At 38.1% G+C, this 24,076-nt stretch overlaps 1 protein-coding gene across 1 annotated transcript in view; it reads left to right on the forward strand.

Moving 5' to 3' along the window:
- Positions 1-23,366, forward strand: part of LOC107556562 (thyroid hormone receptor alpha-like) — a 93,329-nt gene extending 69,963 nt beyond the window's left edge. The window contains exons 3-8 of the mRNA XM_016239701.1: positions 10,870-11,068; positions 13,014-13,161; positions 13,848-14,053; positions 17,847-17,993; positions 19,432-19,690; positions 20,710-23,366. Of these exons, the coding sequence (XP_016095187.1) occupies positions 10,870-11,068; positions 13,014-13,161; positions 13,848-14,053; positions 17,847-17,993; positions 19,432-19,690; positions 20,710-20,960 (1,210 nt within the window). The 3' untranslated portion in view covers positions 20,961-23,366. The remainder of the gene's footprint in view (positions 1-10,869; positions 11,069-13,013; positions 13,162-13,847; positions 14,054-17,846; positions 17,994-19,431; positions 19,691-20,709) is intronic.
- The last annotated feature ends 710 nt before the right edge of the window (positions 23,367-24,076 follow it).

Genomic DNA, 24,076 nt, shown 5'->3' on the forward strand with positions numbered 1-24,076 from the left:
GACCCTGCATAGACAGCAACGCAACTGTGATGTTCCCAGGTCCAGAAACGTAGCAAGAAGATCTGTAAAATAATCCATGTGACATCAGGGGTTCAACCGTAATTTTATGAAGCTACGAGAATACTTTTTGTGCGCAAATGAAAAAACAGATCCGTTGTGACGCAGCTGACACAGAACAGCATACGTTGTTTACATCCAGCTGATACTCTCCAAAATGGCGCTACAAGGTGATGCGGAGGAGACTAATTGTTTTATACAGATTTATACTGACTCCAAGCATTTGGTATAGTGCATGTATAATGTTACAAAAGCTTTTTATTTCAGATAAATGCTGATCTTTGGATGTTTCTATTCATCAAAAAATCCTGATGTACTCAACTGTTTTAAATAATAATAATAACAACAACAACAACAAATATGTTTCTTGAACAGCAAATTAGCATATTAGAATGATTTCTGAATGATCATGTGACACTGAAGTCTGCAGTAATGATCCTAAAAATGTAGCTTTTTGATCACAGAAATAAATTACATTTTAGAATATATTCCAATAGAAAGATAACAACTTTTAATTTAAGTGATTTTAAAACAATCTTCACATAAACTATATTATGCATAAACTATTCAGATTAATCGTTATTCAAGCTATAAAAGTTAATCAGCAACTAGAACAGTCCAAGGATTTCTCTTTCTTTTGTTCTTTGATTTACATCAATGACAGACTTCAGCAGGTTTCACTTTAAAATCAGCGCTGTCTCTTTAAAACCTGATGCATATGACGTGGATCTGACACATTTCTGATTTTCTCCCAACTCTTTACGGTCATTTAAGACTTTATAACTAAATTAAGACAAGTTTTTAACTCGCCAAAACTGCGCATTTTGATATAATTGTGTGTGTTTTCTTTCGTTGAAGCGCTACTGGCGAGCTGTCTGAAGCGGCTCAGCATTTGTGTAAGTTACAGCCTTTCAAACTATACTTCACTGCACCATTTCTGTGGCGTAACCCCAGTTATGTGTCGTCCCCCCCCCCCCCCCCAGACAAACACATAAAAAGTGTGAATGCACATTTACATACATTTAGCGGCATCCCTTCAGCTTCTTTTCTTCTCTGCTCTTTGCGAGCGTGCAAGTGGCTTTTGTTCTGATATTAGCTGGGAGCTGCCAGATCACATTTAGACAGTGTCTAAAATAAGCTCTCATAAAGCTGGCAGAGAGAACAGAGACAGCGAGGGGGAGAGAGAGAGAGGGAAACAGCAAACACACAATGAGGGATTTCGAAGGAAGGAAATGCAAGGTGGAGTGACTCCAAAACTTTCTTTGCATAAGATTTCTCTTTGCGGCTTGACAGATCCTAAGACCCTCAGCTTCCTGCCACTCAAATCACGACACTCCGCTACTGATTCTTAAAAAGCAAAGCCTTGATTTCAGCACTTCATTTTCTGGGAATTACTAATTCAATCCCCCTACAATTGGATTTACCTGGCATGTCTTTGAAATATTTCTCCAAAGTGTCTTTACAAACACGTACAATCACAAAAGTGTCTGTTTTTTTTTTTTAAAGAATTGTATACTTTTTTCATCATGGGTTCATTAAATGGATCGAAGGTGGCAGTAAAAAGATTTATAACTTTCTATTCATCAAAAATGAATTGATTTGGTGTTTCTTGAACACCAAATCAACATTTTAGAAGAAAGATGTGACACTGAAGACTGGAGTAATGGCTGTTGAAAATGTAGCTATGCCATCACAAGAATAAATTACATTTTAAAATATATTAAAATAGAAAACAGTTCTTTTAACTTGTAAAACAATTTCATAATATTATATCTGTATTTTTATAACATAAATACTGCCTAGATGTGTCTACGAGAGGTTTCTTTTAAAAATATTTTAAAAATCTGAACTCAAAATTTTGAACGATAGTGTACTGCTGTGCATCTAAATTCAGGGTGGAGTTTTGAGCACAAAAACTCTCTTTTCGCTTCTCCAGTGTTCGGTAGTGTAGTGTGATGTTTTGTTTAGTTTCTTTTTCCCCAAACTCCCTCCGTCATTGTATTTATTTAAATGATTCCCCTGAATTAACCCACTGTCAGTGCTTGTACTGTGTTTGCCTTGTCGTAGAGGATGAATGAAACCTCGCTGGATATAAATACACCACAGAGGTACCGAGTAGAAAAGGTGAAAATAACCGGAGGTGACAGAACCGGTTGGCATGTTTATGGGCACTGGCATATCTCAGGCTCCATCTCTCCTGCTTCATCACACCGCTCGCCCAATCTCACGTCTCTCACTCTTAACCCCGGATTACCGCCCGCGAGTGGGATCACAGCACCCAATCACAGACCACGGAAGGGATTAAGAGCGAGAGAGACAATCTTTCACGAGGCATTCTTAGAAAAATTCGTAAAGAACAGTCAGGTGAAATTCAGAGATAGAGAGACAGCAGGCAGAGGGGAAAAAGAGAGGGAGGGTTGCCAAATGAATAGAGAGAGAGAGAGCACTTATGCAAGAGAGGCATCAAAGAGAATTCAGTCAGACTGTGTTTATACGGCTCGCTCCGTTAATGCGGTGAAGAGTTATAATCCTGAAGAACAGCTGAGTGTTTCATCGTCATCATGCACATCCTCCAATCCCACTGCATTATCAGGTGAGACACTTCTCCTACCTGGATCGCTCTACAAGCCTAGTCATGCTACTCGATCATGGAAGGAATTTGAAAGTTGTGATATCCAAAAAAAAAAGTTCTATAAAATTATGAAAAAGTTTTATTATAATATCAATATTGAATTTTATTAAATATTATTTATTATAATTTCTATAAAATTAGAAAAACATTTTTCCAGTTTTGCTAAGATCTAAAATATTTAATCATCTAGAAATTGCTTTGTGTCCAAGTGTAATCTCTATAAATATATTGTATTCGCTATATTGGTAATATGATTGATACTGGTTATATTATGTGGTAGTAGTAATAGTAAGTTGTTGTTGTTGTTATTTAAAGTATGAGTGAATGGAAAAATCATATGTGACACTGAAGACTGGAGTAATGGCTGTTGAAAATGTAGCTATGCCATCACAAGAATAAATTACATTTTAAAATATATTAAAATAGAAAACAGTTCTTTTAACTTGTAAAACAATTTCATAATATTATATCTGTATTTTTATAACATAAATACTGCCTAGATGTGTCTACGAGAGGTTTCTTTTAAAAATATTTTAAAAATCTGAACTCAAAATTTTGAACGATAGTGTACTGCTGTGCATCTAAATTCAGGGTGGAGTTTTGAGCACAAAAACTCTCTTTTCGCTTCTCCAGTGTTCGGTAGTGTAGTGTGATGTTTTGTTTAGTTTCTTTTTCCCCAAACTCCCTCCGTCATTGTATTTATTTAAATGATTCCCCTGAATTAACCCACTGTCAGTGCTTGTACTGTGTTTGCCTTGTCGTAGAGGATGAATGAAACCTCGCTGGATATAAATACACCACAGAGGTACCGAGTAGAAAAGGTGAAAATAACCGGAGGTGACAGAACCGGTTGGCATGTTTATGGGCACTGGCATATCTCAGGCTCCATCTCTCCTGCTTCATCACACCGCTCGCCCAATCTCACGTCTCTCACTCTTAACCCCGGATTACCGCCCGCGAGTGGGATCACAGCACCCAATCACAGACCACGGAAGGGATTAAGAGCGAGAGAGACAATCTTTCACGAGGCATTCTTAGAAAAATTCGTAAAGAACAGTCAGGTGAAATTCAGAGATAGAGAGACAGCAGGCAGAGGGGAAAAAGAGAGGGAGGGTTGCCAAATGAATAGAGAGAGAGAGAGCACTTATGCAAGAGAGGCATCAAAGAGAATTCAGTCAGACTGTGTTTATACGGCTCGCTCCGTTAATGCGGTGAAGAGTTATAATCCTGAAGAACAGCTGAGTGTTTCATCGTCATCATGCACATCCTCCAATCCCACTGCATTATCAGGTGAGACACTTCTCCTACCTGGATCGCTCTACAAGCCTAGTCATGCTACTCGATCATGGAAGGAATTTGAAAGTTGTGATATCCAAAAAAAAAAGTTCTATAAAATTATGAAAAAGTTTTATTATAATATCAATATTGAATTTTATTAAATATTATTTATTATAATTTCTATAAAATTAGAAAAACATTTTTCCAGTTTTGCTAAGATCTAAAATATTTAATCATCTAGAAATTGCTTTGTGTCCAAGTGTAATCTCTATAAATATATTGTATTCGCTATATTGGTAATATGATTGATACTGGTTATATTATGTGGTAGTAGTAATAGTAAGTTGTTGTTGTTGTTATTTAAAGTATGAGTGAATGGAAAAATCATAAAAAACCCATGGTAATCCATTGGTATAAAGTGTGGAAAACCCACAACGGATCTTTTCCTGGACAATGAATCTAATTAAAAATTCTCCGATTCCTATCTGTGGAGAAGGTTGCTCTAACTTCTTTTTTTTGGGATCTTCTGTGTTGCATCAGTCGACTGATTTTGATTCTGACTGAATGTGCAGATTTCTAAAACTTCTGAATCATGTATGCTGCTGCATCTGCACTCTCAGAAAAAAAGAGAGTGCCATTTGTACCTAAAGTGTCCATATTGGTACCTTAAAGGTGTATATTAGTATACCTAAAGTGTACATATTAATACCAAAAGGTGTACCTTTTGAAAAGTAACCGCCGCAGTGACAGCTTTTGTGCCTTTTTTTCTGATAGTGTGAGAATTTAATGAGAAATGTTTCATCAGTATCATCAGATCAGGCAGATTATGAGCTAGTTGTTTGACGCTTTGTGTGCAAAACGATAGATGCTCATTCCCGGCTCGTATCACGGTATTACTGTGCAAACTGCAACCTGTCCTCTCAGATGTTATAATGGTTGTCCTCTGTTCCTTTAATGGGGAAGTTGTGTAGCTCTTCCATTTGGATCTAGAATAATTGATGTTTCTGCAGAGAGCAAGTGCCAACTTGGCTGTTATTTATTTATTTATTTGATTTACCCCTCCCATCCATTTCTGACTAGGCAGAAACCTCTGAGGTTTCTTTTTATAGTGAGTGTCAGAGTGGACAAAAAAGCCCTTGCTGCTTTATCTTTCTTATGCCTCTGTCTGCTCATCTGCCTATCTTTCTATCGCACTGTATATCTGTTTATCTTATGACGGGATCTTTGCACATTGCTTTTGCCATGATGAAATTGATTAAATGAATCTTGTATTCAGTATTGATTACATGAGGTGTGTGGAAGAAAACACTGTTGCCTGTCTGAAATGTGAAATCTGGGATGCCTGTGTTTGATTTTTGTTTGTACGTTTGTGTTTTCTTTGTGACAAGCATGTTCTCATGAGGGCAGCAGATGATTGACATTCATATTGGTAAAACCATCTGCAACAGAAAATCAGAGTGATTTTGTCAAAGACAGCGTGGCTTTAGAGTGACATTTCCGTGTGCCTGAGCGAACGAGAGGGAAAAAAGTCTAGAGGCTTCTGTGTCCTGACTGAACCTCAGTCAGACATATTAAATGACATTCCACAGCTGCAGAATCAATACAGCAACTGACAAAAACAATGTGGCAAAAGAACACACAGTATTAGACTTTAAACCTTTTATAATCTTTTCCCCATGGCTTTGAACAAAGATGGCCTTCTTTGTGTTTATGTGTGTGACATCACAGTGGCTTGAGGGAGCACATCACATGAACCTTGTTTTGTGTTCTCTTGGTAATTTCCAGAAGATTCTATCAACTGAGAAAAGGGCAAACTCAAGACACTAACAAAAAGTACTATTGGGATTCTTAAAGTGCCTTAGCATACCATGTAAATACTATAGTACATTATAGTAGGCTAGCAAAGTGCTACAGTATTACTGTATTACCTGATACTGTCCCTCCACAGTATTTTTGTAAGCATAACGGCAGCTGTTACATTATGTAACAGGAAAGTTGTCCACCTCTACCGTTTTGATGTTTAAATTCATTTTTTATGCCTTTAACGGACTTGCAGGTTTTTTTTTCTTCTTCAAAATCCAGCTCATGAACTTGCATATACACTTATTAGTATATTAGTATCATGTGGTGTTCACTGAGGTTTAAAACAGCTCTCCCTTTAGAAATCAAACTCTTTTTGATGTTTAAAGAGGCTAGCATTAGCAGTGGTGAAGGCGTTGAAGGGGCGTTGAAAGACTAGCACCCAATGCTAACTGATTTGCCTGCATTATTTGGACACTTTGTTACATAACTCTGCTTTCTTTCTCCCAGCATAGAGCTGAGCCACTCCAGCCCTTTAATCACTGCCAGACTCGATGTAACCGGAGACTCTGGCGTTCACACGTATATGTTGCTGGAGGTCATAGAGTGGCTGTATTGTTAAGCCACGATGTCCGGCTGTATAAGTCAGATCACTGTCTGATTGGTAGTTTTACTGTCTCATTGGTACTTGCTGCATTGCATCACTGCTCATTTGCCCTGCTCAGATTTGTTACATCTGCAACTCTCTCTGTCACTCATGATTCTGGAAATCGCCAGCTCTCATTGATAATTAATGATGTTCAGTCATTTTAGTGCTGAAAGTCTGTGTCAGTGTTCCTGCCTCTTCAGTCATAATGGGTGTTCCTACTGCTGGATGACCTGATGTTATTGGTGGGCTGCAAAACTGGACATAGTTTTTGAGAAGTTGATCAGAAGTGAGGTATATAAAAAATTTGATGTCATTTTAAAATAGGATCATAACAATGCATCGTTTTTTTAAAATTACTTCCAGACATTTTTTAATTACTAAACACATAATCACTCTTAATGTTTTGTTTTGTTTTTATAGTTTTTTGTTTTGTTTTGGGTAGTATTCAAAGACAATAATCTGTGTTATTGTATTATTTTTAAACCTGATTTTATTATTATTTTTTTAATGAATAGTGGGACTACTTTTTAAAATATTCAATATCCCTTTTATTTATTTGTTAATAGTAAAATCACATTGAAAATGACTTTGACACTTTATCATGGTTAAATCATTGTTTTTAAATTGTTTGGTGTTTTATTATTATTATTATTATTGTGATGATTAAAAATATATATATTAGGGAAGAGTCTTTTTTAAGAAGAAAAATATTTTTATTTGAATAATTACTATTATTGTGACAGCTTCCAGTTGCTAAATCACTGCTTTTCAGTCAGACTGTGTTTATACGGCTCGCTCCGTTAATGCGGTGAAGAGTTATAATCCTGAAGAACAGCTGAGTGTTTCATCGTCATCATGCACATCCTCCAATCCCACTGCATTATCAGGTGAGACACTTCTCCTACCTGGATCGCTCTACAAGCCTAGTCATGCTACTCGATCATGGAAGGAATTTGAAAGTTGTGATATCCAAAAAAAAAAGTTCTATAAAATTATGAAAAAGTTTTATTATAATATCAATATTGAATTTTATTAAATATTATTTATTATAATTTCTATAAAATTAGAAAAACATTTTTCCAGTTTTGCTAAGATCTAAAATATTTAATCATCTAGAAATTGCTTTGTGTCCAAGTGTAATCTCTATAAATATATTGTATTCGCTATATTGGTAATATGATTGATACTGGTTATATTATGTGGTAGTAGTAATAGTAAGTTGTTGTTGTTGTTATTTAAAGTATGAGTGAATGGAAAAATCATAAAAAACCCATGGTAATCCATTGGTATAAAGTGTGGAAAACCCACAACGGATCTTTTCCTGGACAATGAATCTAATTAAAAATTCTCCGATTCCTATCTGTGGAGAAGGTTGCTCTAACTTCTTTTTTTTGGGATCTTCTGTGTTGCATCAGTCGACTGATTTTGATTCTGACTGAATGTGCAGATTTCTAAAACTTCTGAATCATGTATGCTGCTGCATCTGCACTCTCAGAAAAAAAGAGAGTGCCATTTGTACCTAAAGTGTCCATATTGGTACCTTAAAGGTGTATATTAGTATACCTAAAGTGTACATATTAATACCAAAAGGTGTACCTTTTGAAAAGTAACCGCCGCAGTGACAGCTTTTGTGCCTTTTTTTCTGATAGTGTGAGAATTTAATGAGAAATGTTTCATCAGTATCATCAGATCAGGCAGATTATGAGCTAGTTGTTTGACGCTTTGTGTGCAAAACGATAGATGCTCATTCCCGGCTCGTATCACGGTATTACTGTGCAAACTGCAACCTGTCCTCTCAGATGTTATAATGGTTGTCCTCTGTTCCTTTAATGGGGAAGTTGTGTAGCTCTTCCATTTGGATCTAGAATAATTGATGTTTCTGCAGAGAGCAAGTGCCAACTTGGCTGTTATTTATTTATTTATTTGATTTACCCCTCCCATCCATTTCTGACTAGGCAGAAACCTCTGAGGTTTCTTTTTATAGTGAGTGTCAGAGTGGACAAAAAAGCCCTTGCTGCTTTATCTTTCTTATGCCTCTGTCTGCTCATCTGCCTATCTTTCTATCGCACTGTATATCTGTTTATCTTATGACGGGATCTTTGCACATTGCTTTTGCCATGATGAAATTGATTAAATGAATCTTGTATTCAGTATTGATTACATGAGGTGTGTGGAAGAAAACACTGTTGCCTGTCTGAAATGTGAAATCTGGGATGCCTGTGTTTGATTTTTGTTTGTACGTTTGTGTTTTCTTTGTGACAAGCATGTTCTCATGAGGGCAGCAGATGATTGACATTCATATTGGTAAAACCATCTGCAACAGAAAATCAGAGTGATTTTGTCAAAGACAGCGTGGCTTTAGAGTGACATTTCCGTGTGCCTGAGCGAACGAGAGGGAAAAAAGTCTAGAGGCTTCTGTGTCCTGACTGAACCTCAGTCAGACATATTAAATGACATTCCACAGCTGCAGAATCAATACAGCAACTGACAAAAACAATGTGGCAAAAGAACACACAGTATTAGACTTTAAACCTTTTATAATCTTTTCCCCATGGCTTTGAACAAAGATGGCCTTCTTTGTGTTTATGTGTGTGACATCACAGTGGCTTGAGGGAGCACATCACATGAACCTTGTTTTGTGTTCTCTTGGTAATTTCCAGAAGATTCTATCAACTGAGAAAAGGGCAAACTCAAGACACTAACAAAAAGTACTATTGGGATTCTTAAAGTGCCTTAGCATACCATGTAAATACTATAGTACATTATAGTAGGCTAGCAAAGTGCTACAGTATTACTGTATTACCTGATACTGTCCCTCCACAGTATTTTTGTAAGCATAACGGCAGCTGTTACATTATGTAACAGGAAAGTTGTCCACCTCTACCGTTTTGATGTTTAAATTCATTTTTTATGCCTTTAACGGACTTGCAGGTTTTTTTTTCTTCTTCAAAATCCAGCTCATGAACTTGCATATACACTTATTAGTATATTAGTATCATGTGGAGTTCACTGAGGTTTAAAACAGCTCTCCCTTTAGAAATCAAACTCTTTTTGATGTTTAAAGAGGCTAGCATTAGCAGTGGTGAAGGCGTTGAAGGGGCGTTGAAAGACTAGCACCCAATGCTAACTGATTTGCCTGCATTATTTGGACACTTTGTTACATAACTCTGCTTTCTTTCTCCCAGCATAGAGCTGAGCCACTCCAGCCCTTTAATCACTGCCAGACTCGATGTAACCGGAGACTCTGGCGTTCACACGTATATGTTGCTGGAGGTCATAGAGTGGCTGTATTGTTAAGCCACGATGTCCGGCTGTATAAGTCAGATCACTGTCTGATTGGTAGTTTTACTGTCTCATTGGTACTTGCTGCATTGCATCACTGCTCATTTGCCCTGCTCAGATTTGTTACATCTGCAACTCTCTCTGTCACTCATGATTCTGGAAATCGCCAGCTCTCATTGATAATTAATGATGTTCAGTCATTTTAGTGCTGAAAGTCTGTGTCAGTGTTCCTGCCTCTTCAGTCATAATGGGTGTTCCTACTGCTGGATGACCTGATGTTATTGGTGGGCTGCAAAACTGGACATATTTTTTGAGAAGTTGATCAGAAGTGAGGTATATAAAAAATTTGATGTCATTTTAAAATAGGATCATAACAATGCATCGTTTTTAAAAAATTACTTCCAGACATTTTTTAATTACTAAACACATAATCACTCTTAATGTTTTGTTTTGTTTTTATAGTTTTTTGTTTTGTTTTGGGTAGTATTCAAAGACAGTAATCTGTGTTATTGTATTATTTTTAAACCTGATTTTATTATTATTTTTTTAATGAATAGTGGGACTACTTTTTAAAATATTCAATATCCCTTTTATTTATTTGTTAATAGTAAAATCACATTGAAAATGACTTTGACACTTTATCATGGTTAAATCATTGTTTTTAAATTGTTTGGTGTTTTATTATTATTATTATTATTGTGATGATTAAAAATATATATATTAGGGAAGAGTCTTTTTTAAGAAGAAAAATATTTTTATTTGAATAATTACTATTATTGTGACAGCTTCCAGTTGCTAAATCACTGCTTTTGTTTATATCTTGTGCTTTGGGCCTTAGAAAGTTGAAGGAAATTATTTAGAAGAGAGAAGGGGAATGGGCTCAGTCCTTTTGCAGTCAGGACATGAATGTGTCAGGAACACGTGCACCATGGCTCTGAAAGTTGCCTGTATTTGCGACCTTCTTTTTTGTGATCCTCACTCCCTCAGATCAAAATGACAGGGTTGTCATGTTGTTGGAGTACTTGGTGTTGAATGTGTGCTGGTTAAAAATATAAAGTAGTACAACAGGGAATTGCAGCCATCAAATCACCATAAAGACTTCCTGTGTGCCATCTTTGTTGGATGTACTAATATCATCCTCTTTCTCTCTGTCTCTCCTTTTTTTTTACAGGTGGCTCGATGGCCCGAAAAGGAAGAGAAAGAACAGTCAGTGTTTGGTGAAGAGCATGGCTGGTAAGATGTCTCACAGAAGACACGGATGTTTTTGCCTAGAGCTGCAGCAGTATGCTTACCCCTCCTCTGTCCTCCCAGAATGCATCACTGACTGCACATTTCTGAGAAACACACGAGAAACCCAGAAGGAGAGAAGGGTTTTCAGTTGCCCCGTGATCTTCCTCTAAACAACTCCAGCATCAGTTAGCTCAATAGACTTGTTGTTATGTGATGTTCTGGCGATACTCCTTCAGGATATCATAACTCGCGTTCAATCAATCACTCTCCCAGGCTAATGGGCTATATAAGGATTGGCTTTGTATTAGTGTAAGGAGTGGCTGTTCAGCTGAGGAAGTTCAATAAAGTGGTTTGATGTTTAGTAGATTTACTCTGGACACCCCATCTCCGCTTGGTTTAGATGATTTCTGTATTAATAGAAAACTTTTTTTTTATTATTGTAGTAATATTTCATAATATTACACTTTGCTGTTTTTTTTTTCATCAAATAAAGCCTTGGTGAGCATAAGGGACTTCTTCAAAAACATTAGAAAAATCTTACTGACTTCAAACCTTTGAATTGTAGTGTATATTTAGTAAAACAGAGAGCAGTGAACTATTTGCCCTTTCTGTAAACCATAGCATGTACCACAATCATTATTTTGTTTCTTATCAATGAAAGTGCTTCACACATTTGCATGGAGGCAATTAAGTAGCTTAAGATGAGAGGCCTGACAGAAACACTGGCGGATCTTAATTACTGTCAAGTGACACTCTCAGAGTCACTCAGGGCTCTTCAGGGCTTTCACCAATTAAGATGAACAAGAATAGGTCTTAAATAGGTACTCAGATAGTTAATATACACACATTTTATGAAAAAAACAATCTAGAAATTACTAACAGCTTCTTTGCATATTAAGCTAGGAACTTTTTTATAATAAATATTTTTTGTGCTGCTGATATACTGATGTCTGTACTTGTTTGTTGCTGTGAGTTAACATTAGAGTTTTGTGAAGACTTACAGAAAATGTTTGACCTCTGTCATTGCCAACAAAGTGTATATAACAAAGTATTGAGATGAAATTTTGTTATTGACCAAATACTTGTTTTCCACCATAATTTGCAAATAAATTCTTTAAAAATCCTACAATGTGATTTTCTGGATTTTTTTTCTCATTTTGTCTCTCATAGTTGAGGTATACCTATGATGAAAATTACAGGCCTCTCATCTTTTTAAGTGGGAGAACTTGCACAATTGGTGGCTGACTAAATACTTTTTTTCCCCACTGTATATAAAGACAAAACATGTTAAATTTTCTAATCAGACTTTGGTCTTGTTTGTCAGTAAAATATATAAACATCCTTAAAGTTTGGGCTGTCAACACTGTTGTACCCAACTAAGTGTTGACTGACAGCACCTGCTTTCTAGCTCTCACGTTTGCACATGTGCTCTGTTTATTTTTATTTTGTTTTGTTTTGTTAGGAATTCCCTAGGAATGTGTTCAAAAGTCTACAGTATTAGTTTTTGCTGTGGTATTGAATTTGGTATCAAGACTAAATGTCACTGATGTTTGTTTTGACTATTAAAATGTTAGCATTCTGGCAACTCTACTGAAAAAAAAACTTGGGAAACAAAATAGCATAATTTGTATGTTTATTTATTTTGATTTTATTGAATTGTATTTTATTTATTTTTTTATGTAATTGTTTTTTTTCTCAATAGAATATTTGCTTTTGCTGTATTGAATTTTACTGATTAAGACTCAATTTTACTGATATAGTTTTTATTGAATACTGAAACATTAGCACTTTTTGAACCCTAATGATAACACAAATTTAATTGGGGTGAAAAATCTTTTCAGAAATTATATCTTGATTATTTTTAATTTATTTTTCTCATATCATTGGCAAATAGTTGTTGTTTTTTCCCCTTGTTTCCTTGTATCATAAATAGTATTGCTTTTTAGATATTTTTACAGCAAAACAAGACAAAAAGGCTTTTGCAGTCCACTTGCTTATGTGGGACAGGAAGCACAGTTTGTGACAGATAACACTTGTCTGACTCCCTGCCTCTGAATACACTCCTTATCCTCCTCACTCTCTCAGGGATTCTTCAGGCGCACCATCCAGAAGAACCTCCACCCTTCTTATTCCTGTAAGTACGATGGCTGCTGCATCATCGACAAGATCACCCGCAACCAGTGCCAGCTGTGCCGCTTCAAGAAGTGCATCGCTGTGGGCATGGCCATGGATCGTGAGTAACCTTGTGCACTCTCATGCAAATAACATACAAAATCCCGAACATGCAAAACCGCACACAGACAAATGAAAATGCATGAGGGGACCTCGAGTCTCTCACTGTTCACTGATCATCAGCAGTTGTCTTGTATCTCTAAAAGTTGTCCTAAATTAATATCATTTGTAATGAAAAATTATTAAATTTCGAAAGAATTCAAAACAGAAGCATTTGAAATTCTATGTCAGATGCTTGGACCTCACCGTACTGGATAATGAACGCAGTCCTGCTCCTAACATACACAAACACATGCTGACAGCGAATGTACATTAATCTTATGCAAGCTGAAGTCTCAGTCTGGGGTTCCCCTTACATATGTCCATATGCCTCACATATGTAAAGCACATGTTCAACCCAGACCACATTTCTTCTTCCTCTGTCACTCCCTCTCTCTCCCTCTGTTCTATAATGTTTTATGGATGTCTCGTTTCTACTTTGATCCCTCCCCGATGCTTTTACTCGTTCTGTCACTGCCATTCTGCACCTCAGAATCATTTTGTTATTGTATTCCAGGAAAAATGTCTAAACATCTTTCAAATTAAATGTAAATGTAAAAGCCACTTAGAGGACCATAAATAAAATTGAAAAATGCGTTTTATGCATCGTGCAGTGGAAGAATTAACCCGTTTTTCTCCTTGGTGTAGTGGTTCTAGACGACTCCAAGCGGGTTGCAAAGCGGCGCTTGATTGAGGAGAACCGTGAGAAGCGGAAGAAGGAGGAGATGGTCAAATCCCTGAAGACTCGGCCAGAACCCACCAGCTCAGAGTGGGAGCTGATCCGTATGGTGACAGAAGCTCACCGCCACACCAATGCACAGGGCTCTCACTGGAAACAGAAACGCAAGTTCCTGGTAAGCAAGCACCTGAAATAAGTCTGAAGCATGAAAATTACTTAATTAATTTAAATTTAGCTATATAGAATTATTTAAAAAGCTTATGAAAATGACAGAATCACAGAACAATATTTATTAATAAGCACATACATATACATATAAATATATAGGCTGATAAAGGAGAAAAAACATACTTATTCATTGTGTTTTATTTCTGTGTGTCTGCTCACTACATTTTATTTTCTGCTTAGCGCATCGCTATGGCCTTTTCTGTCAGTAAAGATTAGCATTTGTTTACACAGCTTGCTAATCAATGTAATGAGTGACAATACCAGTCTGCTCATATCAGTTGTGACCGGGCAACAGCGAGCGTTACAGCAACTGTTAGTGACGGGTATAACAGGAATGCAGCGTTGCCATGCAGGGCCTTTGTAAAAGCGCCTCTGTTTATGAAGATGGAAGGAAAGAGAGTTTAGACCGTATTAATCGCTCATTTTCTCCGACAATATACCACCCACTGTGAATGGTGGCAGGATAAAGGAAGAGAAAACTGAATAAAAGAGTTAAGGAGACACACAGACACACATGCTTTGGATATCTGAAAGACTTGTTGATCTTAAAGAGAAAGAAAATAATTAAATCTGTTGGAATTTTCTCACAATTATATCTTTCCAAACCTTTGTCTTTTTCTTCTGTGAATCATAGGGGTTGCACCGACTAATCGACTAGTCGAGTTCAATGCTCTGCCATGACTCTTTAAGCTTGACGTCAACTAGTCACTGGTCCTGTCCACCTTTTTCTTGTCGTAAAAATGGGCGCGGCCATTTGTAAATTATATGGGTCTGGCTTCCGGTCTCAACTGTGTCTACTCCGTCCAGCTATTTTTAGCTGAACAAAACTGTTTGTTTTGCTGCTTGATATTGAAAGTTGGTGTGTCTTATCATATTATTTTAATGTATAATCTTAAATTATTAACACACTGGTTTGTAGTGCAAACAGTTTTACCGTTTACTGCACGTTGTTATTCTCTTCGTTATTTACCTATAGCGGCTAATGAACCGGAAGTCTCACCCATAGGCTTACTTCCGCGTTGAAGAAAAAGGTGGATAGAGGGCGCAACAGGATATGAAATCTTTGAAGGACTTCCACATTTACGCTCAGTTTCCAAACAATTAAAATGACAAATAAATGCATAATCTGAAAGCGCTCCACAAGACATGTGTGATTATATTACTGGATGCTCGATCGATATTGAACAGGAGAATGCATGTTTTAAACAGCTTATTGTACAGGTAAGTTAATCGCCGTTCTAATCTAATGCGCTGCTACACTTTAACGCACACACATAGGCTACAGACAGTAGCTCGTACATCACGCACACATCGCGCGTGCACAGAATCATTCAGCGCGGAAATGTATTGTCAACACTGTTCTGTGATTTCTCAATAAAATAACTTAGAAACTGAAAAGTTCAAGCATATATTTCTTAATAACTAAATCCCACAGCTTAACTACTAGTAGAGAGACGCTGCCAGGTAGAATTCACACACGCAATCGCTCTCAATGCATTCATATGAATGTAATCTTTACTGTGCTACTTTATCTGTATCTGATTTAGAATGAGCAGAAATCTGTGAGAAATATAACGACCAAAAGAACTGATAAAAAGGAGCTGTTATAGGAGCAAAAGCCATGTGGGCAGCGTTGTGTCATATGCCATAGCTGTGCACATGGTGTTTGTCACAGCTCCAGACTTATTTGTTTCTTTAATGACATCATCAGCGACTATTCGACTTCGACTCGAATTTCATCACATAAAAGTCGACTTTAAAAAATCAGAAGTCGTTCAATCTCTAGTGAATCACAAAAAAAGTATTTGTTTTTTAATAGGGACCAGTGTTGATTTGGAACACATTTACTTTCATTGCAAGAACAAAATCAGTTCTTCAAAATATTCTTTCGAATATTCTACATTGTAGAACCGATGTTGGTTTTCTCAGCCCACCAAACATCCTTCATCTTCCCAGCGGTTACGAGCGCTATCAAAGCCCTGACGCACACCAATCTAAACATTCGGCTTGCACTAGACCCTGTGACGATCAGCCACGGGGACAGAGAAACCACTTCCTCGGCCGACTGAGAACTCCTATAAAACGGCCCATAAAAAATGCAGCCTATATAACCTTTACAACCAAGATATGCCTCCAATAACAGTGCAAGGCCGAGACCCTGAATGACCCCGATAAACTGCATTCTCTCTCTCCATGGGAACACTCACTCTGTCCTGTCAGTAGTCCAACTGGGCTGTCTTAAGATCTCTGGAGTGAGAAAGCGCAGTGCCAAGTTCTCAGCAGTGAGAAGGCCAGGGTGGATGCACAGGGGATAGTTTACATTGGGGTCTTACAGGCAAAGGCTGCGTTGGGACGTATCCAGCGCTACCCCCACCTCCTGAAAGAAGAGACACACACACTTTGGTTCATGCTTGTTAAAACGTACACAAATACAACAGTGCGGCACAGTTAAAACAGGCCTTTTTGTCTGGGACAGCGCATGTAAACACAAACACACAAATCTTACACAAAGTTCCTCAGAGGCACATTCTGAACCCCTGAACAGATTCCTTTGTGTTTTATTTACTTTCTTGATCTAGACATCGCCTCTCTGTGCGGTCTGTGCTGTCATTTCTGATCTGTATACTTTACATGAAGGCTTCCTATTAGCTTTAGTGCTAAGAAAGGATAATATTAATTAATTAATATTAAGAAAGAGTAATTATTTGAACCGCTGTCTGTCACAGATGAAAAGTCCCGAACCTTTTGATCTCGCAGCCTCACAATGAAACATAATTTGTTTGTGTGTAGGCCAGCACTACCATTTTTTTCTGCAGTCTTGTCTTGATTTCAGTGTCTTTGTTTATTGTCTGTTTGCTTTATCAGAAACAAAGAAATCAATGTGATTGCACAGTTTGAAGTCTTAGGGAGTGTCGCAGTTGTGCCTCAAGGGGTGATGTCCACCACATGGATATGTTTTAAAATGTACATTTTTAGATGGGGTTGTTTATCCACACACATGCTGGTTGTGACATTATAAAATTGCTTAGGTCATGGACAGATTCATGTTATGTTATGTTATGTTATTTATTTATTTATATATATAGGCCTATATATAAACAGTGCCTTGCGAAAGTATTCACATCCCTTCATTTTTTTCACATTTTGTTATGTTGATATATATATATATATAATTTGTCACATTTAATTTGATAATCTCAGCACTTCTTTCAATGCTGTTAATCACATTTTCTTCCACTTATTTAATTCCTGAGAATGTAAATGTCTTCACTTGTTATTCTTATTTCAGAGGTGTTGATTGCAGCAGAAACACACTGCAAATATGCAGTCCACGATTCATAGCCATGTCTCGCATTCAAAAAATATATATGCAGTTGCCAACATGTAATGCTGTAATTGCAGCTCTGCCTCTTGAGTACTTATAATTACCTCTATTCTGACTCATGTTACATGCCTCTTACTACATACATAGAATGTTGCTCCAGATGTCAGGGCTACTTGGCTGTTTGTCCAGAGTTTTTACATGGCTGACCTCTAATCCACCTTGAGGATACTAAACGCTGTGGTTTTCCAAGGCTATCAGCCTACATAACTGCAAACCCAGACCCCACACATGCATCCCGTTCGGTGTATTTGTACATCCATTCATATATTCTTCAATGGAAATACAGTGTTGCTTGTTACAAAAGCCAAACGTGAAAGTCATAGTTAACCCCCTGTGAATCTGTCTGTGTCTGCAGCCTGAGGACATCGGACAGTCTCCGGTGGCCCCCACATCAGACGGGGACAAAGTAGATTTGGAGGCCTTCAGCGAGTTTACCAAGATCATCACCCCAGCCATCACACGTGTTGTTGACTTTGCCAAAAAACTGTCCATGTTTTCAGAGGTGAGTGTGCGATTAGCCTTTGTTTTTGTTATTTTTAATTTATTTATTTTTTTTACACCCTGTTTGAAGTGTTTGTGTTCATTAGTAATTAGCTTGTCAAATTAAGCCTTGAAATTAGAGTACGTTAGTGTCCGTCTGCCTAATTAGCTGAAAATATGCAACTGTACTGCTCAGATTGTTGTTATTTTTTAATAGTTGCTAAATTATTCAGATGAAAACACTAACACATATTTCAGGAATATGTCCGTGGGGTTCAAAGAGTGAAAAATTTAAGGGGGTCTGAATACTTTCCGTACCCACTGTATGTGCTATCTATCTTGTTAGGATGTATGGTTCAGTACAGTTGTGGCTTTGGTGAATGTATGTGTGTGTAATATTTCCACATTACATCAGTCATAGCTATTGTGGCATTCTCTCCATATTTAGCATTCACCAACTCTCCTTTAACCACAAGTGTGAACATTCTTGCATAGTAGACTACACAGCACCCTTATGGCAACGGATTTATTATTGTCTACACCATAAATTTACCCTGTCATCCACATATATCCACTACCTCTCGGGCTCTTTTTTAAGTTGAGCGCTATGCCTCCTGTATTTTCCACATTTTGTAATACGCACCTAGACCGACTGTAATACAAAAATTAATACTGAACAATACTTGGCTTCTTGTTGCTATTGTAAATTTTCGTTTCATACATCGGGGTAAATATTTCTTCAATCTGATGCCATTTTACCTCCAATTTTTTCTCTCCTCAGTTCCTTTGTGTTTGGGTCATCTTGGATTCTTTGCCAGTATATGATTAAGCCCATCAATGTTAACACATGAAGTAATTTTTTTTTTAACACTGTAATTTTTTAAAAAGTGCATTTATTCAATTTGACATTATAACTACTTCATTCTGTGCTGTGTGAATATTAAAGTGTATTTTTAAAAAAAGCTTAAACTTAGCAAGATTATATGCAGACATCAGTCCTTATTATGTTTTTATTAAAATAATATAAAATATATTTTATATATATTTATATAATTTAAAATATTTTTAATTAATTAATTTTAATTTAATTTGAAGCTTAATAATTGTGACATTTCACCCACTATTAAAATACACCATCATTTGTTGTTGTCAAGTTGTTATATTGTTTAATTATTTTTAATAATTTACTATTCATTTTATTATCAGTGTCAATACTGAAATCCATAGTGGCATATATAATTTTGGGGTTTTTATACTCATAAAAAAGGATCAGTATTCATTCAAACTGGGAAAAAAAACTACAATTTAAGTATTTTAATATTTGAAACAATTTACAACCATAACAATATTTGAAATGTATTCAAGGAGGGTTTTTCAAGGTCTCAGTATGATGCCACAGCAGATGTTATGCCATTAGGTGAAATAAATATGTATTATTGTGTGATTTCTAATTTCTGTAGCTGCCTTGTGAGGATCAGATCATCTTGCTGAAGGGTTGCTGTATGGAGATTATGTCCCTACGTGCTGCAGTTCGGTATGACCCGGAAAGCGAGACCTTGACCCTGAGCGGAGAGATGGCTGTTAAACGAGAGCAGCTAAAGAATGGAGGGCTGGGCGTTGTGTCTGATGCCATCTTTGACTTGGGCAAGAGTCTAGCGCAGTTCAACCTGGATGACACAGAGGTGGCCCTGCTGCAGGCTGTACTGCTTATGAGCTCAGGTGAGAGAGGACACTTTACAGTAATTCTGCTCATAAACCAAAATCAGCCTTTTAAGAGAACTCTCAAAACTGTATTAGCAGCAATAAACAGCTGTAGGGTCTGTTAGGTTCTGTTCTTAAAGCTATTGGGCTGCCTCACTGTCTGCTGTCTACATAGGCAGCTGCCTTCTGTGGTAGCATGCTAACTTGAGATAGAATGTATATATAGGTAGCAACTCCGTTAACAATAACCGCATGACATAAGCAGCACTTCTCAGATAATGCATGCAAGAAGATCCAATAAACCCCAATATAGCACAACAGTTGGGATCTGGAAGTAAAAAAACAAAACAAAAAAACAATCATATTCTCCATAAGGTCAAGATTGGGACTATTTTCATTGGGGAAACAGAGCAAAAGCAAAGAATAGTCGATAATGACAATACGTCACATGTATGTCACTTACTATTAGCTTAAACATAGCCTATTTTTAAATACATTAATTTATTAATTTTATACCATTGCATAAAGTATAAAATAGTGATAAGGAGTACAAGAAAACTCTGTGCAAGTACTGTAGGTGGAAATGGTATTTCAAAACCAGACTATACAACCTAAAACCAGACAGATGTCCACCCTAATAGTACATTGCTTCATTAAAGTCTTGGATCTATTTATTTTAGCTGATTTTCAGATACTTTTTGCTTCAAATCATAGTTTATAATGTGATTCATCTCAGACCTGGTTGATTTTGATGTTGAAGATTTTGACCTGGTTGATGTTCTTTGCTATTGCTTTTTTCAAACACTATGTAGAAAATGAAGTGGAAATACTTCATTTGATGCCCATGAATGTTGATTATTAAGGCAGCATACTGGTTTTCGAACATGGTGTTTGACAAATATTGTAGTTGCTGAGAGGTATTTCACCTTCATTCAGTGTGAAACCTAACTAGATGGTTTTTTAAATGTATTTTGCTACAATCCTGTAATGCTCATAATAAGTATTGTCCTTGCATCTTCTGTGGTTCGTCTCTTCAGATCGCACAGGCTTGACATGTGTGGAGAAGATCGAGAAGTGCCAGGAGATGTTCCTCCTAGCGTTCGAACACTACATCAACTATCGCAAGCACAACATTCCCCATTTCTGGCCCAAGCTGCTGATGAAGGTGACGGACCTGCGCATGATCGGAGCCTGCCATGCCAGCCGCTTCCTGCACATGAAGGTGGAATGCCCCACTGAACTCTTCCCCCCACTTTTCCTGGAGGTCTTCGAGGATCAGGACGTGTGACGTCCCAGTGAGCTGTGGCAGGAGAATCAACAACGTTTTGTAACCCGTGTTTCTCTACCTGGCTCACCCCCATCCACGCACCAAACTCACCAGCAGCAGCTGAAATGGCAGAGGTCATCTTCAGAAAGGCTTTCATATGGGGAGTTTATTTTTTATTTTTTGCTTTTCGCAGAAAACTCAGCCCTCCCTCATCCACTAAATTCCCCACGCGTGGCCCTTCTGTCTCGGCATGATGTCCTTATACTGGTTTACCAACACCTTAGACACAGAATATACATCTACACACACACACACACACTCCTGTAAGTGTGCTTGCAGATGCTGTACTCATGCAACTCAAATTCTCTGATGAGCTTATATGCATTTGTACACGTACAGACTGCACTACTGTCATGCCACCACTGGAGGTGCCCCCTGCTAAGACTGGATGGCAGCTGGCATATAGATTCCTCCGGCAGGTCGTGAAGTGGTCAGTTCATTTTATTGATTAAAATCTCAATTCTTGTGAGATTAACCGTCGGTATCTCAAGCTCTGCGCTAACATGGATCTTCTTTAACAGACCTCATGATTCTCTTCGATATTGAGCCTGTGTGTGAAGCAGGAGGAATTTTTTAAACCAAATCAGGTGCTATATTTAAATAAAGCTACTCAAAATGATTTGGGACTTTTCAAAAACATACCCCCCTCCCTTCTCTGTAGGACACAGACCGTTGAAAGCTCTCGGTCGCCATTTTAGTGCACATTCAGGGGTGCCGTTCAGCGACTTCATGTGCGGTTCATTCTTGCCATTGTCTGGGCATATTTGTCCCTGGAAAGTCACGCAGAGAGATGGAAATCCAGGCACCCCTACACCTCCAATCTGCACTGATTTGTGTGTTTTACAGGTATCGGGAGGGAGCCAGTATTACCATACTCCCAGACCCAGCACACACACGCACACACAAACATACTAAAACACACACCTCAAAACTCGAATGCCTCATTTTTACTGTATGCACTGCAGTGCTGTAGTTCTGGACTCCCATGCAGGGCTTTGAGAGTTCAGTCCAGCCCATCTGTGTTCCGCTCAGATGCTACTGTTGCCCGGTCTGTGCGAACACACGTGCACACTCCTGACGGGCCAAGGCGGACTGACTGTTGTTGATGTTTTTTCTTTGTGTTGTTTTTGTTTTACCTCAAATGTGGGCACACCTTCGGCTGGCTGTGGCTCCAAGACTGCCTCTGTGCTGACAGGTTCTACCTCACCTCTGGACACAGGGCAGCTACCCTCAGCCACACACACATTTACACACATTCGTATTCTCATACACTGACAGCCAGGATAGAAACACTCGCAGACACAGTTTCTTCTCAGTTACGTTGAAATACCACTGTAGACAGGAGGGCCTACCATTCCTCATCGTAGCCTATCAGATTTCTCTGAGGTGGCTGAGAGAAAAACAATTCTGGGTGGGCTTTTTTGTTTCTTTTTGTGTGGGACCAAGTGTCACTTCAATTTCCGTCAAAACGGAAGCTAGTTTTCAGCAGACGGAGAACTAAACCATACATGCCGCTGACTACAAAGAGGAGCCATGGAGAGAACTACAGATGAAGGACCCGAGGTGACCAGGCCTGAATCAAATGGGTCTATCGCTGTTTCCGTTTCAATACCAAGCAGTAATTTGCAAAGTGGAGTGAGGGGTCGGCTGGTTTCTTTAGGGTGGGGCAGGGGACGCGGAGAAGCAGTTGAATGAGAGCACTTAGCTTTGAAAGAGCCAAATCTTCAGAGACGATTCAACCCCTGGCACTTTTAAGGAGTTTTTGCACTAAGGCATGATGGGTCCCACCCTCCAGCTCAGTCCATGCTTTCCAAGGACACACCCCCAACCTCTCTGTCAAACAGAGGCCACGCCTTCATGTGCTCCTGAGCACACCCTCAGAGTCAGTATTAAGTCAAGCAAAGTCCTGGTCGTGTTCTTTCTCAACAAATGACGAAACACTCAAAACACACATTCACAAACAGACCTCTGTGTCCCCGCCCCCTCAAAGCCAGAAGTGGCTTGAGACGAACACCCAACAGAAACGGGCCTTTCCTTTGTGAGACAAAGGAGTGGCCAAGCCATGCAAAGAATGGCAGCACCGAATGAATGTGAACAAGGAGCAGCAGAATGAAAGAGCCAGAACGAGGAGTTGCTCTATAATATGGTTGCGAAGGAACGCAGCCAATCAGTACGAGAGGAACTGTAATGCATTCCGTAAACATCTGGCATGGAATTCCATCTTGAAATAGGAATAACGCAGCAGTGGTTCCGATTGGCTGATCGAGTGAACGCAAGGGTTTCGATGCTGCTTTACCTTCTAATTTAGTTTGAGAGAGATAGAAAAATAAAAAAAGATATAATAAAAGAATTACAAACCCAGAAAACCAATAAAAAAAATGACTCCAGAACAAAAAGTTCAAATTTTGGAGCTTGAGCTGTTCGTTTCTTTCTTTTTGTTTTGAACTGCAATTTGTGTGTTCGTTTTTGATGCTTAACTGCTCTATGTAAGAGAGAAAAACAACAGCCGTAGTCACTTTTTGACCATGCGTGCAGTGTAAACTAGAGAATTTCACCTCTTTTTCACCTCACTATAGTTTGTAATGATTAGTCGACTGCTCTGTTTGTCTGTGTATATGTCCTTCGACTTTTTATCAAGAGGAATTTACAACAAGAAACAGGAATATTTTCTTTTTTATATTGTTTTCTTTTTTTATGAAAAAACTGAAATGCAACAGAAACTGAAAAAAACTGAAACACAATCTACTCATACCTCACACAACACAAAGCTTAAATGAACATGGTTGGAGTGCTTATCTGCGTGGCACTTATGTCAAAGTGTGTCCAGTGCATGTGTTGAACTGTACGATGGGGTGTACGTGTGCGAGCGTTCATGTGATTGCGGAAGCACACGGCTCCCTCCTTCAGCCTCGAAAGCCCATCTGCTTCAGATTTGCACCAGTTGCATGCATTAGCCTCCGTTTGCGAACGGTGTCGCCTGTGCTGATGCGACGAGCCGTAATGGGAGTGGACAGGATGTGATGTGGCTGGAAAGGGAGTCATGTGCATCCGTGACAGCAGAGAGTACTTCATGGTAT

The sequence above is a fragment of the Sinocyclocheilus grahami genome, unplaced genomic scaffold (genome assembly GCF_001515645.1).
Source record: "Sinocyclocheilus grahami isolate Dianchi unplaced genomic scaffold, SAMN03320097.WGS_v1.1 scaffold573.1, whole genome shotgun sequence".
Classification (NCBI taxonomy): Eukaryota; Metazoa; Chordata; class Actinopteri; order Cypriniformes; family Cyprinidae; genus Sinocyclocheilus; species Sinocyclocheilus grahami.